Genomic DNA, 20301 nt, shown 5'->3' on the forward strand with positions numbered 1-20301 from the left:
AGTTGTATGGTGAAAAACTATCAGAATATGAATAAAGATGCCTGTTTGAAAGAATTCATGGCATACAAAAGATGCGTGATGCAACATCTAGGCCGGTCCTTCTGAAAGCATTTTTCTTACTGTATGCAGCTACTACATTCAATACAAATGACACGATGTGTGCCGTGCAGTAAAGAATTCAACACCTCGGTGTATATTTTTATCCTTTTTAATGATAAAATATTTATATATGCTCTAACAGTGTCTCCTGACTTGTACGAGAGAAAAAAGTATTGTAGTAGAAGAATTATGCCTCTAGGCCAAAACTGCTAAATTCCTTTTTCAAGTTTTTGAACTTCTTCTTGGACTTCTTTCTTCCAAACATGTGTTTGTAGAATCGGGCGATCTTCATAAATAAGTGCTTCTGGCCAAACTCTAAAACTGCGTAATTGACAAACGCACATATCAATAGTTGAATATCCAAAGACCATGGTGTCCATGTCAAATCCATCAAATCTCCAAACCAGGAAGCTGGATCAATACCCATCAATCCGATCGACAAGCAAATCGTGAGTATGATTGTTATAATGAAAGGCCTATTCTTAATGGCAGATTCTCTGTATGGAGGCCCGACCGTTAGCATCAATGCAGCAAAAATGTACTGGAAATTCGCAAAGAGAAAAACAACAGTGTTATCAGAACATTTCACCTCTTCATCATTGCCCGGAACAGCTTTGCGATACCACGGTTCTTGAGGATGTTTGCCCCAAAGCCAGCCAAATATCTGGAAAAAGCACTCGATGAGGATGGAGCCAAGTAGAGGTATAAGAATTTTTGGAGACACTAGATTAGCGGTGGGTCTCTTTTTGCACATGATTGGGTATGCTTTTGACCATGACATGAATATGGCGATTGGAATTATCAAGAACAGATCAATGTAAAGGAACTGGAAGTCACCTAGATTCACACCTTCTTTGTATAATATGGAAACACTGATAAACTGAATGGCAGAATACAACGACATATACTGGAAGCACGAGAAACTTGTAACCAATGCCGCACGGCCCTCTTTAATCACATCGGGCACACAGGAAATCTCAAATGTTCGGGAAGTGAATGGCGCAGCAACAGATGCTTCAGCTTCACTCAATGAAATTCCAACATCTGCAGCTTTGAGCGCACCACAATCGTTCGCACCATCACCACAAAAGCTTACAGTGTAGTCCAAAGATTTAAGCCGATCGACAAGCTCATGTTTTTCATCTGGCGACATCCTAGCAAATATTGCACCTCTCATGATCATTCTCTCTATCAAGTACTGCTGATTCGCCATCTCAGTCAAAATATACTTGAAGACATCACCTGTCACTGCCACACAGTAGTTATCATCCTGGTTTATATTTGTTGGTGCCAGGGTAGTCGCATCTAGTTGAAGATCTGGATTATCAACTTCATTCCATACAATCAGAGGCTGACCTTGTGCTGGTGAATCACCAAAAGCCGGATTTTTGAAGTTAAACGAAGCGATATAAACCTTGGTTGAGTCATTTATAAGAGAGCATTCCTTAGCCACACTCACGGCAGTAAGAATATTATCACCGGTACACATAATGGTTCTGATTCCTGCAGTTCTTAATTCAGTGAGAACACGCTTTGTGGATCCTTTAAGCTTATTTTCAAAAACTATGAAACCGATGAATTCTAGTTCACTCTCCACTTTTTCACGCGACAAATCATTCAGAAATGTCAAATTATTCGTATTTTTACGATAACGTGGTGGACGTGTAATGGTTTTGGTTGCACATGCAATAACCCTGTATCCGGAGTGTGTATAATGCGAAAGTAATTCATGGAAATTTTCAGGGATACTCTCCGAAAGACATATTTCTTCCATAACTTCTGGTGCTCCCTTCACGAAAACTTTAATCTCATCATCGTCATCGTCATATGACTGGCATATGACAGACATTCGCCTGAGCTGGGAGATGAACTCATACTCCTTTATCTGAACAAAGCTTTGATCGGCATTGTTTCCATCGCTTGCGGTAAATAATATTGGATTTGCATTCTGTGGTAATTTATGCCGCAATATGTAGTGCTGTAACTGCTGATTTTCAGAAGGCTCCTCAATCAATTTCCAGCCCGTGAATTCAAACATTTTTGCATCCAATGGATCTCCAATTAGTTCTCCCGCGATAAGTTTTAACGAATGGCATGTAAGCATTGTTAAGAATAGATCCATCGACTGTTTGTTATTCTTTTCCAGCGACATCATTTCTTCCAAATTCTCAAAGAGATCGGAAAACACGTGCTGCTTCCTATCTGTCATGGACTTCGATACATTTAGTCCCATAACGTCTAAGCCTTCTTCAGTAAGAGTTCCCGTTTTATCAAAGCACACAACATCCAATTTTCCACCTATGTTGAGCCTCGTTGGCGCAATACAGAATATATTCTTCCTCCGAAGGCGTGCCAAAGCAAAACTTGTACCTATGGTTAAAGTAGCCGGTAAAGCCGGTGGAACAATAATGGTGATGATATCCAACGCACGCAAAATGATGGTCTTTGTGTCGACACCAAGCTTAACAAAATTAATGATGGAGAATAAAAAGCCAATGCCGGCAACAAGTCCCATAACACCAATATATTTGAATGAATCCTCATAGAACTTGAATCCTGTGGGTTTAGGAAATAGCATTGTCCTAACCAATGCCCCCTTTGTAGTATTAAATCCTGTTCTCATGACCAATGCAGTTGCTGGCTCCGTACCGTTATTACCATATCGACACCTAACAATCTTTGTTCCACTGTACAAAAAGGACTTGGTGAAGTGAGAAGAAAACTTCGCTCCGGTGTATTCTTGCTTTAGATTTTTCACAGTATCTGATGCAACCGGGACTTTCGACACTGGGACTGATTCTCCAGTAAGCATAGACTCGTTAACAATGCAGTCCCCACTTAAAAGCAATGAATCGCACGGTAAAATAGATAAAGAAGGATCTGAAACTTCGTAAACATCACCTGGAACTAAGTCACTTGAAGAAACTTCCGTCCAGTATCCATTTCTACGAACCCGGATTGTGCATTCAAACAAAGCAAGCTGTCTCATTCTTTCCATATTCTGTCGTGTTTCTATCAAAGACTGGGAGATCGATAGAACGGATATTATAAAGATGCAAAATGCATAGTAGTAGTAGTTATCGGATAGCCAAAGGATGACGGAAAAGATTTGAAAAGCGTAGAATGGATGCAGTATTTCATCCCGTAAAAGTGCATACACTGACTTGTCTTTTATTTCTATTATGTTTTTCCCAAAAGTGTCCCTTCTTGCCATATGGACTTCCTTTGTTATTCCATCCTTGAGATCAGGATAATGGCACCATCTCTTATCAAGCCAATTTGTTGCCAACCTGTAGAGGTCAACTCTAGGGTCGTAGAAAAACTTCATGTAACGATATTCAAAAAAGATGAGAATAGGAATAATTGAATCATCCTCGTCTCCAACTTCGTCCTCCTTAGGATATATGCCGGATGGCCATATGAATGTGGATATTCTCCTATTGTACCATTCTCGCTTCACATTGATCACATCCAAGAGCCCATACTCATCCTCAATAACTACCATTTCTGCTTTTCCTAATGGGACACGCTCGGCCAATATCTGTATTTTATATCTAGGAAACCATCTGAAAAATAGGTATCCAAGACCTAAGGTGAGTGTGACGATCACGTAATAAAGTACCAATCCCATCTTCGTTATTCTGTAAGAGGCAATACCAACCACAAGATCCTCCTCAGCAAGATAGAATCGCTGATTTTCATTGCGGGCTGGAAACTTGGGGAGAAATAGCTGGTCGTGATACTTGACATCAGCTTTCTTGTAATTTCCTGCCACCACATCATCGCTAAGCTGCTTTCTTATGAACTCGTTCTCAGCATCGTATGCTAGTCTCCTCTCGGCATACTCGGCTCCATGTGTATCACCATTGGACTCATCTTCTCTACTATTATTGGTGCTACCATAATCTGCTGATTCATGTGTGGCATCCAATCCCGGAGAAAGACCACTACACTCATCTTCAGATGCCAATGCCTCACTATCCGTGTAATCATCCTCGAAATGATTCCAGTTTGTGTCATAATCAACCGGAACAGGGCCAGAGCGTGAATTTGTAGTCATTCTCCTTAAACTGGAGACACCCTTGGCAGATTCGATCTCATCAGCAGTGAAAAAACTAAATCTTGCTCTCTGTGAAAACTGTCTATCCGTTGTATTTGTATTTTCATCTGTTTCCCCAGTTTGATCCAAATAAGGCTCGCTTAGGACAAACGACTCTCCCCCTCTACTATGTGAGGGAGATAGAGAAACGACAGAAGGTGAATTGACAGAGTGAATGTGATGATGGAATTTTGACACAGACGATGGAACAACTTGCGAAGCTGCTCCAGAGAAGATTTCTGTGTCATTTTCCTCTGCGTGTGCTACCGACGAATGGATAGAATGCAAAGCAGAAGAATTCGATGATTCTCTTCGAGATTGAGGGCTGTATATGCGAACACCCTCAGAATTGTCCACTTCTTTTGACATTATACGGATGGTTTTTAAGCTATCTGTATACACCAAATCGTGGAATTTTATTTGCGTGTATATAGCCACCTAACAATTGGGAATCACCGATATCCTGGAAACTTTGGATCATGATAACACTTTCTTTCATGCCGTATCTAAGTGAAGCAGTAATCTTTTTTTCTTTTTTTTTTTGTGCTTTGTCATTTTTCATTTTTTGCGCGGTGGTGTGGTTTTCTTCCCTTAAACGGCGAGAAATACCAGAATGAGAAAAAAGCAAGATAACCTTCCGACCGGCCTCTTTCTATTATCAAGTAATATGGACAAAAGAAGATATGATACTAATTAAGTCTAAGGTATAAGAAAGCTGCCGTAACTATCACAAGATTCCGCATCGTGCCTTAATTCACCATCTGCTCATATATAGCAATATATTATTATTGGTATGCACAACTACAACCTACACTATCTACAAACCATGAGGCCATCAAATTTATGACAAAGCAAGTGATTGCATGAACTTTATTCAAACCGTCAACAACTCAAAGTTATTACAGCAAATCGTCACACTTATGTACTTAGAGCACCGCTCCATATGCACATGTGTAATTTAATTGGTCAGCATAGCATATTGACACCACTTCACACAGAAAAAAAAAAAAAAGAGAGGAAAAAATCACAAATAACCTCCATATATGAATGCACAGCACAGCACAAAACGATTTTGAAACTGTTAAGAATTGAAATCCAAAAAAATGCTCTATCCTCAAGCAATCAACGAAAAAGCAACTGATAATTAATACAGTGTTGAATGTAGCGGTTAATAGAGATATTAGCAAAGATTCCAGAGTTTAACATCCGGACGGCAATCAATACAACAGCTCCAGCAGCCAATTTGTACTGCTGTTTCACATATAAAAAAAAGGAATTTCTAATCCAAACATTTCTCATTTACCAGTAAATGAGGGTCTTGGAAGTGAAACAGCAGATGGCGAACTATGAAAAGATGATCCGGCATAGACCTTATTTGATCCAGAGAGCGAATCTGTTGAATATGAAGTCATAGAAGTCAAGTTCGAATATTTGGCTCTTGAGAAATGCTCTGGTTCGTTACCAAATACCGGCCTAGAACCATCCGGAAGGGTCTGCAAACCCGGAGTACGCAACTCTGCGTAGTGATTAGAGGAAGAAGTAGTTGGTGGTGTTAAGTTCAAATATGACGAAGATGCAGACATTGGTGGTGAGTGGCTACTAGCACGAGAGTGTGAACGAGACCGGGATTTCCGCTGGGATTGATTTCTTGAATGCGAACGAGAGCTTTGTGAACTAGACTCAGACATTTCCATCCGAATACCACCATTTTTGTTGTTTTTGCCGGTGTTGTTGTTAAAAACAGGCCTGGATCCATCTGGAAGTGATGGTTCAGCAAAAGTGTCGGAAATCAGCATATTCTTCAAATCGTTAGTTGTCTCTTTGAGGCTTATAGCCGTGCTCTTTAACACCGCTCTGTTTTTCATGCCGTCTCCCGAATGCTGCCGGTTAATGTTCTTGCGACCTTTCCCAGTCTCATTTCTGAGTTTAACCGGATACTTAAGCTTTTCATGGCCAAAGTTGACGCTTGATCCGTCAGGCAGAGCTCCTCTGGGTGGTATAGAAAACTCTTTTTGTTCTTGCTTTGAGGCTTTCTTGCCCTTGGCTTTAATCTTTCGATCCTTCTTATTCTGTTCACTTCTATTAGGTTTATTCATATTCTTCTTACTTCCATTCTGCTTTTTTATATGCTTCTGAGGTTCGCGTGGCGTAACTTTCAAATCAAGTTGTCCACCTGCCTCTGGCATACTTTGTATTCTTTCATGAATCATCATATTTCAAAATATTTGCTATATAGAATTCATTAAATATTCTTTTAGGAAGTTCTGATGGATATGTTAAATCAGTATTCACTAAGAGATGAAAACTTGTAGATGGGAAAAGGGGATATTTCATATTTTTGTAGAAAAATAAAGTGGCGACGAGATAGACAAGATTAAACAAAGGTCAGGCGTTAAATTAAAGCGGCATAAAAAAATAAATAAACTAATTAAAATTAAATACAATTAACAAATAATCCCCCAAGCAGAGGGGGGGGATGAGGCTATTAGGATAATGCAGAATATGCCAAGGCGAATAACACCATAAAAAAAAAAAAAAAAAAAAAATTGTTTGCTTCTTTATCTTTAATTACTCAATGATGAGATAATGGGATACCAGATATCAGCAAAACGAACGTAGAGGATTTGCGTTATTAACAAGAACTTCCAATGATATATCTCAATCAACCTACACCTGTCACATGTCACAAATCTTAACTCACCTTTTATCCCAATGTTGGGGGGGGGGGGGTAAGTACAACAAAAATACCGTTTTGAAAAAATAATACAATTGCCGTTTAGATGAGCGCATACGGTTTTCAAATGAACGTACAATTTGAAATCTTAGGTGGCATTAATGTTTAGTCTCGCAATATAACTGGTGCAATGATTTTTTGTCTGAATATTTTTGACTGCTTCTCATATCTTAATTTACTAATTCAACACCCACCCTTGCACCGTAAACATGGCACACGAATTCAATGAGAAGAGATAAGGTTCGAAGTATAATAATATCGAAAGACCTATTCCCCCGTTCGATGATCCTTTATATAAAATTAAATTTGTTTCTCGCATCGAAAAAAAAAAAAATTTGAACGCAAGCATGATAATGCTGATATTGGAATGTACGAATAATTCTTGCGAGTATTTCCCAAAAATGTAGTTCGACGATCGACAAATCGAGGAAAAAATTCACGTGCCATATTTTCCGGTAGCGCGACGGTTCCCAGTAGAAATATTTTTCAGAGGTTACTTCTTTTTTTATCTTCGTATATTCAGGTATACATTGTTCACGGTCTTTTTTTGTGAATCAACTAAAAAAGCTCAGCCCCTTGGGGCGATTTCTTCCTTCCTGTTGCTATGTACACATTCCTCTTTAATTTGATTGACCGCTCGTTATCATAACTGTTTCTGGGTGCCAAATTCTCGGCACATTCGGCGCAGTACTTTGATACGGTATCATATACTTTTCTTTCATTTTGAGAGTTATAACTGTTCCTGTATAAATGAGCACAACGCGCATATTTACCACGTCAATATTAAAGAAAACGCAAGAGAACAGGGCACGGAAACTGCAACCAAAGTAGAAACCGTTGATAGAAACCGTTGAGAACAGATCTGATTTTTATAGAAAGCGGCTACGCACAAATTCTCAATACTTTTCACATAGACATAGATTTTGGCATACAATTGCAGTTGAAGTAATGGGATTGCCGGATATTAAACCAAAATATGCATGGATTCTTCCATTGGTTGCCTGCTTCTGGTGGTGGGCCATGCTTATTGGATTGTTAGTGTCATGGATCGTTTCTGGACGACAACCATACTATACAGATTATGCAAATATGAGTCGGTGGATCATATATCTATCTGATGTTGCAGCCACAGACCGCCAGCCTGTGTTTATTTGCGGCAGTGCACTCATGGGTGTATTCGGTGTCTGGGCGACGTATGAAGAATATAGACTTCGAGGCGAAAAGGCAAATTACTTACTTCCATACTTCAATCGGATCACCAAATGTTTGCAGTTTTGTTTGGTGATAGCCATGTCGTTGTCGTCATTTTTCATATTGATGGTCAGCTGCTTCAAGGTTACCACGCACACTCAAATTCACGTGCTGTTTTTAGCTCTTTTCATTGGTTTCGACGTTGTGTTTGCAATTATTGACCTGATACTCAAGCTTATATACAACTACCACTATCGCGAACGTTACTTTGCCATCTGTTTTGGCATTACGCTTATCTGGACTCTCTGCACTGTGGCTGCTATTTCCTTTTATGGAATTTTCATTCTTGTTGCCAATGATCAGGGAAATGCATCATATTTCTATGGTTACTCGGGTGTCATGGAGTGGACTGCCTGCTTTTTGTATGGATTGGTTTTCTTTATTCTTGCTGTGGACTTGACACGCCCAAAAGTAGGTATGAAATTCAGAAAGCACCGTATAAACACCTCATCGTCGGCCGGAACTACTTTAACCGGAGTTTCGGATGGCTTACAGTTTCCTGAAATGGCCCAAACGATGTTATGAGCCTTATGTACATTTATTCGTGTCCTCTTTTTTATATGGGCGTTGTTTACTTGCATTATCGCATTCTGCATTTTTATAAAGCATCTGCTCGCTTCCTCTACTGTACAATGCTCTTCTTTTTGTTTCTTTTTTTCTCTATAGACGAAAAGGATATTATCCACTACTTATAAATGACTGCTTACACTGTGATACTCCGGATTTTATATCCGACACCGTACATTATCTTTCTGGTTTTGATGAGTGACGCTCCAAGTGCAAGAATTGCAACTGTAAGTTGGCTGAGTCTGCCTTCTGGGAATGACCAGTGATAACTCAATGGCAAGTTGAGGAGGTTTCTTAAAAGATTTTCGTCCAATGAAACATTTCCGAAAACTTTCTCTCCATTCTTCCTGTATATGAACATCTGTCTTAGTATTTTAATTAACGTTACAATGATTGATGCACACCAACAACGCGAAGACCGCGAGTAACAGTATGAACTTATGGCTCCTGACTTTTTATCCTCATACAGTGACCATCTATGACCACATGCAAAAGCCATATTTTCGAGTGGCTGGTTTCCGTTTCCAATCACAACACCAAATGCCTCAACTAGTTTGAATAATGGTGAGGAATTCTTTTCGCTATAAGTACGCTCCAACCCAGTAATTGTCGACGCTATGCTACCAGGAATAGCCCACATTCGGCCAAAGATTCTTATATCGGAAATATACGAGGAGATCGATTTCAAAACTTGACTTAATTGTAGCTCCTTTGGGCTTAACACTGCCTCATTTTCTTCCTCCGTGTTTCTCTGCAACACTTGCAATCTATAGCTCAGCACTGCTGCAAACTTGCTGGAATGTATCAAAGGGCTAATAACTCTTATAGCCAATTGTAACATGTGATTTGTCACTTTACTGAGTGCTCGAATGATCTGTGGACGTCTTTTAATTAGCTCACTGAATAAAAGACATCCGTAACAGACCGTTCCCAAAATTGAATCTTGATCGCCCACATTGCCCATAGGTTCTGTAAGAGCATTGTAAAACTCGGGTTTAGTTAAAAGTTTTGTAATGTAAACGAGACGAGAAATTAGTCCGGATTTTGTACGTCTAGCATTGTCGTACTTTATCGGTGCAATTTCCGACATGACACTTCAGATTTGTGCTATTTACCTTTGTGTATTCAGAAAATCACTAATTGCTACTTTATGGAATAAAGCATGTGTAAAAAATTGATAAACTGTAAAAAAGCATGTTGCAGAAATCGAAATTAATCGGTAACATGTTTTTTCACCCCTAAATTTCCAGATGCCTTTTTCAAATACTTCTGCAGCACCAAAAAATCAATGTGATACTATATACGAGGGGCACAGAAACTTCAAAGAAAACGCATTTTCTCTATGCCAATTATTATAAAGTACCGTGTGTTTCTAATTAGTGAATCTATTATGCCGACTAATTAGCTTTGAATTGACTAATTGACACTCAAAATGCCGTATGCTTATTCCCCCCTGCACCAATCTAATCCTTCTTCCTTTCGGGATATGACAACATACGGGTTGCAATAATTTAGATAAATGTTCCTGGTATTTTTGAATCCTCAACAACAATTCACAATCAATAATACTGACAATTCTTTTTCTTGATTATTTGGAGGTTAACGGGATCACACATCCAAGCAAAATAAATTGCTTATTTTCTTACATGAAGTATGTACTTCTGGGCATTTTAACGGAATAATTGCAGCGGCCGTAAAAAAAGACCATTTATCTATAAGTCATATAAAATTATATACACAGAAAGTTTACTTTACTATAAACACGATGGCTCCCTTTTTCAAGATAACCTTCTTGATTTGCTTTCCATCAAGCCATTTCTTAGCCCCTTCAGTCTTCATCACCTCATTAATGCAGTGATCTCTATTTTGAATAAGTTCCTTGGGGCCTGAATAAATAAATCTCATTTTTCCGTTCACCATTACATTATAATTGATGTTTCCCTCAATTAATTCCCCAACCTCAGGCCAATCTGACTTCAAAATGGATCTGATAGTACCAGGACTAAATCTATGCAAAACTTCATTTGCCTCTTCCGCAGTAACAGGAGCAACAGGTGACATCACTTTCAACAGAGTCATCAATGCTTTATATTTCAAAGAAGGATCAATATTTTTATCATGAATATGCAATGATAATTCATTGCTGTATTTCATGTAATCGGATATAACTGTATTCAACATGAGGGTTTTTGAAAACGACATATTCAGTGACTGCAGATATCCAACCAGGGCATTATGAAATCTGATTTCAGAAGTGTTATATTCGGATTTCGGCTTTTCAATCTTAAACATACTTGGTTTAACTTCATCGGATAATGCTTCTGCCAGCCAAATCACTTTCTTTAACCATCTTTCAACACCCACAATTTTATCTTCATCCCAGTTGAGAATGTCACTTATTGGTGCCTGGAACAAAATATGTGCCCTAGTCGCATCCGCACCATGCTTAGCGATACACGTTGCAGGGTCCACTCCATTGAACTTCGACTTTGACATTTTTTCAAAAGAAACAGAGGCCCTCTTACCAGTAGCCTTGATGATCGCACCACCATCACCTTGAATCTCATATTCGTTTGGCTTCAAGAAACGCCCATTATCAGGATTTATAAATGTTTTCCCGTGAACCATCCCTTGTGTAATTAATTGCTTGAACGGTTCTCCATTCATTTTGGTAGTGTCGGTATACATTCCAATCGAGCACAAGAACTTTGAAATAAAACGGCTGTAAAGCAAATGCAAGATGGCATGCTCAACTCCACCAATGTACTGATCTACCGGCATATACTGGGTTGCAAGATCTTTTGCGAACATTTCACGATTGTTGTGAGGATCAACATATCTAAACATATACCATGAAGAGTCCATAAAAGTATCCATCGTATCAGTATCACGTTTGGCAGGACCATGACATTTTGGACATGTTGTGTTCACAAAGTCTGGAATCTGAGCAAGTGGTGAGCCTCCTCTGCTGAACAGTTTATCAACTTTTGGGAGTACCACTGGAAGTTGATCATCCGGAACCGGGACTACACCACATTTATCACAGTGAATAATTGGGATTGGGGCACCCCAATAACGTTGTCTGGATATTAACCAATCGCGGAGTCTATAATTAACTTTATGCGTTCCCAAATTAGTCTTTTCCAGCATCGCAACGACAAGCTCACGGGCTTCGGACGTGTTTTTACCACAGAGCACATCTCCAGCATTGGAGTTCATTGTTCCCTCCTTTCCAGTGTATGGAATATTTGCATATTTTTCCAATTCATCATCTTTGAGACCTTTTGGATCAACAGTTTTAATAATCACACTGTTCTCACCCATATTTGCATGCCAAAAGCCAAAGTCACGCTTATCATGAGCTGGGCAACCCATAACTACTCCCTGGCCATAACCAGAAATGACGTATGGGGCAACGAAAACAGGAATTTTACGACTAGGGTCAAGCGGATTCGAAACAAACACAGAATCAAGCTTGTATCCTTCTTTGGACTTCTCAACATTCTCGATACTATTCAAACGGGCAATAAAAGAGGCCAATTTCGGGTCCTGAGCACTGTAAGCTTGTGTTATTGGGTGATCAAATGACAATGCGAGGTACTGAACACTAAATATCGTTTCAGCTCGAGTAGTAAAAACCTTGACGTTATCAACAGGTAAATGGACACTGCTTTGATCAACAGGAAACGTTATTTGTGCACCATGACTTTCACCAATCCAATTTCGCTGCATGGTCCGCACTTTCGAAGGCCAGTCAGTAAGAAGCTTAAGATCGCTGTTCAACACCTTTGCATACTTTGTAATTCCCAAAAACCATTGCTTTAAGAGCCGCTTCTCTACAATCGCACCAGATCTCCATGATCGACCCTTATCGTCAACCTGCTCATTTGCCAAGACAGTTTTATCGACCGGATCCCAGTTGATCTCGGCTTTTTTTTGGTATGCAAGACCATGCTTGTAAAGAAGCAAGAATATTTTCTGGGTCCATTTGTAGTAATCCGGATTACAGGTGGTAACTTCACGATCCCAGTCAAAATCTGTGTGCATAAGCTCCATCTGGTGCTTCATTTTCTTTATATTGAGCCTGGTCCACAAATCAGGATCCACTCCTCTGTCAATTGCAGCATTTTCTGCAGGTAGTCCAAACGCATCCCACCCCATAGGATGTAACACATCATGACCCTTCATTCGGTAATACCTGGAAAGCACATCTGATATGGTATACACTCTAAGATGGCCCATATGAAGCATTCCGGATGGGTATGGAAACATTGTGAGAGAGTATACTTTCTTCATTCCAGGTTTATTTTTCACTAAACGTCTGGGATTTAAAAATTGACCCCCACATTCCTTTCTCCAGCGGGCCAACCATTTGGCGTCAAGAGATGCCAAATTTACTACACTTCGAGCTGGTTTTGCCATTATCGAGAGTGCTTTCACGAATAAAGAGGTATCTAATGTAACCAACTGCTTGAAAAGAAGTGTACGGAAGTAAATTCTCATGACTGTACCGGCTGTACCAACCGGATGAATTTTCGGCTGTCTCGATCTTTTTTTTTTTTTTTTTTTTTTTCTATTACTTTTTCAACAGCCGAATTTGTATCTATCTCCTCTACGCGTCTGGAAATTCACCAGACACGGCACGCTCACGCTCTCATTAATTTCACATAGGACTAACTGCACAGATCGAGTAATATTTACCATCCCATAGCGTATGTGTTGCATTTAAAAAGCATTAATCAACGTTGGCTACAACTTTTATGAGCATTTTTATTTTATTTGTGGTGTTTGCTAATTTGTGGAATCAACGACTAACTTCATTACTCGATTGCTTGTAACGAAGGAATATACAACCAGCACATTTCTTTTTATTTACCATGCCTGCTCTCAGGAGAATAAAAAGAACGCATACAGCTTTGGAGGATAGTTCATCAGAAGATGGAATGAATGGAACTTCTGTCACATCACCAGCCTCCAAGAAAAGGCAAACTGTTGCGGTATCGAATATTGAACCGGATTTTGAATCAGATACTGAAACAGGTGAAGATTCGCATGTCAAGGTGGTGAACTCGCAAATTAATGTTGGAAATGAATTTACACAGAAAATAACAGAGAAGCTACGCAAAAGCCGACACTCATCATTTGCTTCACGAATTATGACACAGAGCCAAGTGGACTCGGATGATTTTGATGATGGACCTGCAGAATCTGGAATAATTTTGCGCTTGGAGCTGTATAACTTTATGTGCCACCATGCTTTTTCACTAGACTTTGGGGGGCAAACAAACTTTATTATAGGACGTAATGGTTCTGGAAAATCTGCCGTTTTAACTGGTCTTTCTGTCGCGCTAGGTGCAAGAGCAAGCGATACTGACAGAGGTCACTCTTTGAAGGGTCTTATCATGCACGGAAAAAACGTTGCAAGAGTTAAGGTAATCTTTAAGAACGAAGGCAGAGAGGCATACAAGCCAGACGTATTCGGAAAGAGAATTCTGATCGAGAGAATTATTAAGAGCACTGGATCATCCGGTTTCTCCATTAGAAATGAAAGTGGTAAGGTTGTAAGCATTAAGAAGAGAACCGTTAATGAGATCATGGATTATTATGGTATTACCATCGGGAATCCAATGACGATACTTACTCAGACAGAGGCGAAAACGTTTCTGGCGCACTCAGATGATACTGAAAAGTTCAAGTATTTTATGCAGGGAACCCGTCTTCAGGAATCATATGATAATGTGAGCTCGTTGGAAAAGGATGTAAAGGAAATAGAGAAAACCATTGTTGGTGACGAGGACATTTTAACTCAGGCAAAGGCCAAATATCAGGAGGCATTGAAAGTTTGGACCAACTTTAGAAACTCAGATGAGTTTAAAAAGAAGCAGGAAATATTATCTGGCAAGCGATTGTGGCTCGAAGTTTGTGCCAAAGAAGATCAACTAAGAAGGGCAACAGAGGTGCTAGAGCATCGTCGAGAACAAATGAAAGCGATTAATCGACAAACTGCGGATTTTGAGGCAGATATTCAACGAATAACGAAGCAGAAATTAGAACAGAAGGCCCAAATTACTGCTGATTTAATCGAGAAGATCGACAAGACAGAGGAGGAAAAGACAAATCTGAAAAATGACTTCGACGAGACACATAAGAAGATAGATGATTTTGACGTTAACATTAGAAGTAATATGAAGGAGATCGAAGAGGATAAAGAAGCTATCAAGCGGGCAGACAAACAAATTACAACTGAAAGGACAAGAATAAAGAACAGTACCGGTGAGGCATATGAATCTTTGGGACGACTCAAAAAGTCATTGGAGGAGAAATTATCAAAGATGACTGAGCAGAGGAACACACATAAAAAGGCGATCGAGAATCTTAGATCGCAGTCTGAGGTTAAAGAAAAATCAGCTGATTCCGAAATTGGCGATTTGAGACGGGAGATGACGAATCTTGAAAACAACAAAAGAAGAATATCTGAGGCTAAAGGCAGAGAAGATAGTTTACTTAGTCCACAAATTAATGAATTGGCAAGATCAATCAAGCAGTCACAGAATACATTTTCCGGTCAGGTTGTTGGACCGATTGGGTTGGAAGTCAGGTTAAAGGATAAGTACAAGGATTGGGGATGGGTCTTGGAGACCATCATGCAAAGAACATTAAGTACGATACTGGCCGAAAACTTTAGGGACTCCAACAGCTTGAAGAATATGGTCCGGAGCTGTAGGACTAACAACGATATAACTGTTAGAAGACCGGAGGTTTTCGATTATTCAAGATCTATWMCCCAAGTTGGATGTACCACCATTTTAGATGCCTTGGAAATAAAGGATAAGAACATTGAGTGCTTTTTAGTCGATGCCAATAAAATTCAGAGCACGTTGCTTATTCCCGACAGAAGAGAGGCAGAGCAAATTCTTAAAAATGATCACCGCAATAGCATTAGTTCTGTTCTTTGCTTTGTTCAAGGTGGAGGTGCTCTTAGAATTACAAAAAGAAATGGCGCTCTTCAAGTTGATCCAGTGCAGCGGATGAATAGAACAAATCCCAACATGATTACATTGGCCATATCCGGTGGAAATATGAATCTACTTGAAAGAGTTGAGGCACAAATAGGTGAGATATCGGAGAAAATAAGAGCTCTTAATCGGAGTAAACATAGTTTTATGGTGGACTGTCAGAACAAGCTTCTACAAAATCAACACGATCTCAAGACTGTGATTCAGAAGATGGCGGATACAAGGGCGGCAATAAACAGAGCATCTTCAAAATTGGAAGATATGGAAGGTGGGGGTGCTAAGCTTGAGGCTTTACAGGATCATAGGAGTGAACTAGAAGATAGAGTGACAATTCACACGACACAGGATCATGCATTAAGGGAAGGATTGAAGAAGTTTTATAGCAAGCTAGAAAGCCAGAAGAAGAGATTTAAGGAAGTTGCGGAGGAGAATATGAAGTTGAAGCAAAAGCACAGAAATGTTCAGCAGATGATTCGGGATTCCGACATGAAGTTAGCTGAGTTTAGGGAAAGTGTGAGCCACAACAACACTAAGAAGACGAAGTTTGAATCGGACATTCAGAAATTGACAAAGTTTACGACTGAAAGCATGCCTTCTGTCATCAATATGCTTATAGAGAAAGCATCAAATCACTGTAGTAGGGAGGAGGCAAATCTGAAACCCGAGGACACTATTGAAGGCGTTGACAGAGAGATCGAATCTATTACGGAATCGCTAAGAAGAATCGAAGAGGAGGTTGGAATCTCTCGTGAAGCTGCTGGTCTGAATGTTGTCAACACCAGAAAATCATACAAGGGTATTAGATCCAAACTCGACGATGCCATTAAGTTGCATAATCGCTTATCTTCAGCTTTACAGACTAGATTCGATAACTTGACCTCTACAGTCAGTCTTTTGATTCTCGAAGTCAACAGTGCATTTGAATCTGCAATGCGCCTCAGGAACTTTAGCGGTAAGATTGATTTTGACCCTGCACATGGAAGATTAACTTTGAAAGTGTCCACGAAGCCCAGCGAAAAGCTTAGAAGTGTCGAGTCTTTTTCGGGTGGTGAGAAGTCTTATGCTCAAATAGCGTTTCTTCTTTCTATATGGAAGCCAATGCAATCCCGTGTTAGAGGTCTAGACGAATTCGATGTCTTCATGGATCAGGTTAACCGTCGTTTGGCTTTAAAGTTGATTTTGGAGAAAGTGAGCGAGAATCCAAAGACACAGACGATATTTATCACTCCTCTTTCTATTTCAAAGGTCGAAGGACTAGAGAGTAAGTCTATTAGGATTCACGAGATCACTCCTCCAGAGAGAAGAAGCTTAAACAAGAATTAAAGGACTTTTTTTTTTGGTAGTGTTGACATACGTAATCCATTAACATTAATTGATATGATCGCAAAAAAAAAAAGTAATAATAATAATAGTAAGGGTATAAATTAGTAAAGTTACAGCGCCTGGATCACCAGCTGGTTATAGATCCTAAAAGACGCCTTAGATCTTGACAGCAAGCTTCTTTTGTGGTGGTGGTCTGCTGTGCACAACCCTTAGCAGTCTCAAATGTGGATACACTTTGAGATGTTGATGGTGCCCTTTCTCTTGACTCCGTAAAGCGGAAACCATTCACAATTTGAGAAATCTCATTCAAGACATGGTCTATGTGATCGATAAATGGTGATGTTGGTGAGTCTGCATATGTGTCTGCAGATAAACCATCCTCATATCCACGTTTACCTCCCTGTGAAAGGGGTGAGAAGAGGATGCTGACTTCCGGTCTAAGAACACTCTTTTGAAGAACATCAGTCAACCTAGACACAGGTTGGGATTTCTTCAAGTTTTGTGAAAGTTTGGAAGGTGAAGATATCTGCGAACCCTGCTCCAATTTAGGCGAATTATCCGATATTGTTGGATACCTGACAGTGATGCGTTTTATCTCTCTTTGCCTAAGATTCACCACATATGTGTGGGATTGTGAACCATGACCCATTTGATAAACATCATCATACATGGACTCGGTGATTGAATTATTCACGTTTGGAGTTTGAGGGCAGGACATCAAGGTAAATTCAGGAGCATATCTGTCAATGTAGCCGACTAATGGGGGAAGCTTTGCGTCTTTATTTGATATTACATCAGCATTACTGGCACCAGGATCCGCCGGAACAGGCTTGTTCACTATAAGAACCGATGAACGATCACCCATAGTTTCGTACTCCAGGGACAGATCGTCACTCAAAATAGCAGACACGGATTTCCTCACAAACTCTAATTGCCGACCAGAGGGTCCAGTGAGCTTCGTCGTTGTTCTTGGAACATGAATTTTATGCCTGCTATCGTATGGGTACAGACTCTTATTAAATACCGACGAACCTTTAAATTTAGGACGCTCAAAAAGCAAGCCGGATGAATGAGGAGAGGACGAAGAGGAATTATTACCGGTATGCGTTCTGCTCAATGGCGTACCTGGAACATTTGATCTCCAAGGAAATTCATTGTATTCAGCCATTGGAGATGGCGTGCGGTCATTTCCAAGAGGGAATTCTGGTCTTGATGGACTGTTAGTCACACTTGTAGTTCTAGATTTTGCACCTCCAAGCTTCCAGTGCTCCATAAACGATCCAAAGTTTAAAGCACTTCTCCAAGAAGATGAGGATCCGTATGTAGATTGGTGTGGGCCTCCATAAGAACTGGATATGTTCTGTAAAGAAGCGTAAGACGATTCTCTGCGAAGCCGAGGTATACTGATTCGTTTAGCGGTGACAGTACTCAGAGCATTAACCGTTGGGGAATTTGATATCAACGGTAGAACTCTACTTGAGGGTTGAAAACTTTTCCCGATTATAATGCCAGAACCAACTGAAGAAGATTCTGAAGGTGTACTGCTTTCCGAAGATATGCCTGAAAGGGATGCCTTGGAGCAAATAGATATAGGCATGACTTTGTCATGAGTGAAGCTGACCGAAAGACCAGTTTTAGGCTCTGGAAGTCCCACCTTCCTTTCTGATGGTACTGGAATATGATGAGTGGTTTCTTCTGAAATGGAAGAGGATGATGAGGATGAACCAGAGGATGGTCTGACTGCCTTGATACTTTCAGTACTCTCTGTAGGCATGTCCTTCGAATGAAGAATGTACCTTTGGTAACCAAGAAGGCCAGCAATGATAAATATTAGCTTCTCGGAAACCATCGGATTGCCCGTAACAATGACAACCCTACAGGATTTCTTCATCTTACGACTTGCCGCAGTTCTGAATATGCTATCTCTTTCAGGAAGGAGAACAGCAATAAGGCTGGCAAGAAATTTTAGATGAGACCTCGATGTTAGACCACTAGTGCGATCTTCAAATGGCCATGGAAAATCGGAAGCAGTAAAAGATCCATCCTTCAATTCTAGCCAGGATGCAACTGTTGAGCTCCATTCTATAAGTTCCTGATCGGATTCCTTCAAGTCGATGAGCAAACGAGGAACATCAACTAAATGCTGAATGCATCTTACCAACAAGTGAAACTGATGATTCAACTCGAAGTTCGATTGTAGGAAGTACGAGGGAAAAGCAGAAAGACGAGATGTCATGAGTGTACTGCCTGCTGCAACAGTTGGACATGAATTATAACCATAAACAGCATTTTTGCTGGTTCTATGATTTCTATTGGTTTGGGGTTTATAATTTTTCTTCAACAGTTTGATGATAGCCTTCTGAACTAGAATAATGTGATGGGAAATCTCTTTCCAATTGTCTGTAATCTCTTCTTCGACACTTCTAAAGTCATTCCCCGCAGGAATAACAAACCCAATACCAAACCGGGTCGAATTATTGGCATTAGACGGATAATCGGCGGAGTTTTCACAAGGAGTAGGATCCCAGTCAGAAGCAGCATGATCATTATGCGGAATGGTTGTTTCGAACGTAGAATCCAAGGAAAACATTCTGGTGACAAGAATCGAATGAGGCATCGATGGCAAACCAGGAAGGTAGTGCATTTTCGTCACACCGTAGGCTTCGCTCATGAGTATACCATAGTAACCAAACATGTAAGTTGAAAGTTCGTTCATGGAATGATAAAGTGACTTGTTTAACTTTTGATACATGGAGGAATTCGGACGATTTTGCACTGCGCCCGTAATTCCAAGTGCAGAATCAAATAGAGTCTGCTTCTTACGAATTCCGGCATCTTGTAGAACCACCAATCGGAAACAGTGCATTTTATCAGACACTTTGAAAGTTGGCTGAGGAATTCCCGAATCAGACGAGTACAAGGAAGATATCGTTGCGGGCAGAGTTGCATGCCGACAAACGTGGGCATGACCTGGTGAAGAGCAACAGGATGAGTGTGAAGAGGTTGAAGGTGTCTGACATCGTGAATGAACGTTAAATTTATGATCAGGAGAGTGCGAAATATTCCTGGGATGGGGTTCGATCCCCTTTGTAGTAGAATTTTGGCCGCCGGATGGGGCTTTGATACCAAACAAATCTTCCAGCATTTGCTGTCAGAAATATGTCAACTATCTGTGTATATTAGACTTGCTCACAGACAAAAAAACACAGCTA

The 20301-nt window shown here is 40.1% G+C and overlaps 6 protein-coding genes across 6 annotated transcripts; 1 reads left to right on the forward strand and 5 right to left on the reverse strand.

Moving 5' to 3' along the window:
* Positions 1-286: 286 nt before the first annotated feature.
* BRETT_004820 (uncharacterized protein) lies at positions 287-4567 on the reverse strand (the record flags this gene model as incomplete). The annotated part of the gene is made up of 1 exon (XM_041283309.1): positions 287-4567. The coding sequence occupies one exon, from the start codon at positions 4565-4567 to the stop codon at positions 287-289; it is 4281 nt and encodes a 1426-aa protein (XP_041136661.1).
* Positions 4568-5493: 926 nt separating this feature from the next.
* On the reverse strand, positions 5494-6384 carry BRETT_004821 (uncharacterized protein; the record flags this gene model as incomplete). The annotated part of the gene is made up of 1 exon (XM_041283310.1): positions 5494-6384. One exon carries the CDS (start codon positions 6382-6384, stop codon positions 5494-5496), a length of 891 nt encoding a protein of 296 aa, XP_041136662.1.
* A 1496-nt stretch (positions 6385-7880) lies between these two features.
* BRETT_004822 (uncharacterized protein) lies at positions 7881-8708 on the forward strand (the record flags this gene model as incomplete). Its single annotated transcript, XM_041283311.1, has 1 exon — positions 7881-8708. One exon carries the CDS (start codon positions 7881-7883, stop codon positions 8706-8708), a length of 828 nt encoding a protein of 275 aa, XP_041136663.1.
* Positions 8709-8886: 178 nt separating this feature from the next.
* On the reverse strand, positions 8887-9840 carry BRETT_004823 (uncharacterized protein; the record flags this gene model as incomplete). Its single annotated transcript, XM_041283312.1, has 1 exon — positions 8887-9840. The coding sequence occupies one exon, from the start codon at positions 9838-9840 to the stop codon at positions 8887-8889; it is 954 nt and encodes a 317-aa protein (XP_041136664.1).
* A 656-nt stretch (positions 9841-10496) lies between these two features.
* BRETT_004824 (uncharacterized protein) lies at positions 10497-13253 on the reverse strand (the record flags this gene model as incomplete). The annotated part of the gene is made up of 1 exon (XM_041283313.1): positions 10497-13253. One exon carries the CDS (start codon positions 13251-13253, stop codon positions 10497-10499), a length of 2757 nt encoding a protein of 918 aa, XP_041136665.1.
* Positions 13254-17213: 3960 nt separating this feature from the next.
* On the reverse strand, positions 17214-20234 carry BRETT_004825 (uncharacterized protein; the record flags this gene model as incomplete). Its single annotated transcript, XM_041283314.1, has 1 exon — positions 17214-20234. The coding sequence occupies one exon, from the start codon at positions 20232-20234 to the stop codon at positions 17214-17216; it is 3021 nt and encodes a 1006-aa protein (XP_041136666.1).
* Between the last annotated feature and the right edge of the window lie 67 nt (positions 20235-20301).

Source organism: Brettanomyces bruxellensis, chromosome 7 (assembly GCF_011074885.1).
Source record: "Brettanomyces bruxellensis chromosome 7, complete sequence".
Lineage (NCBI taxonomy): Eukaryota > Fungi > Ascomycota > Pichiomycetes > Pichiales > Pichiaceae > Brettanomyces > Brettanomyces bruxellensis.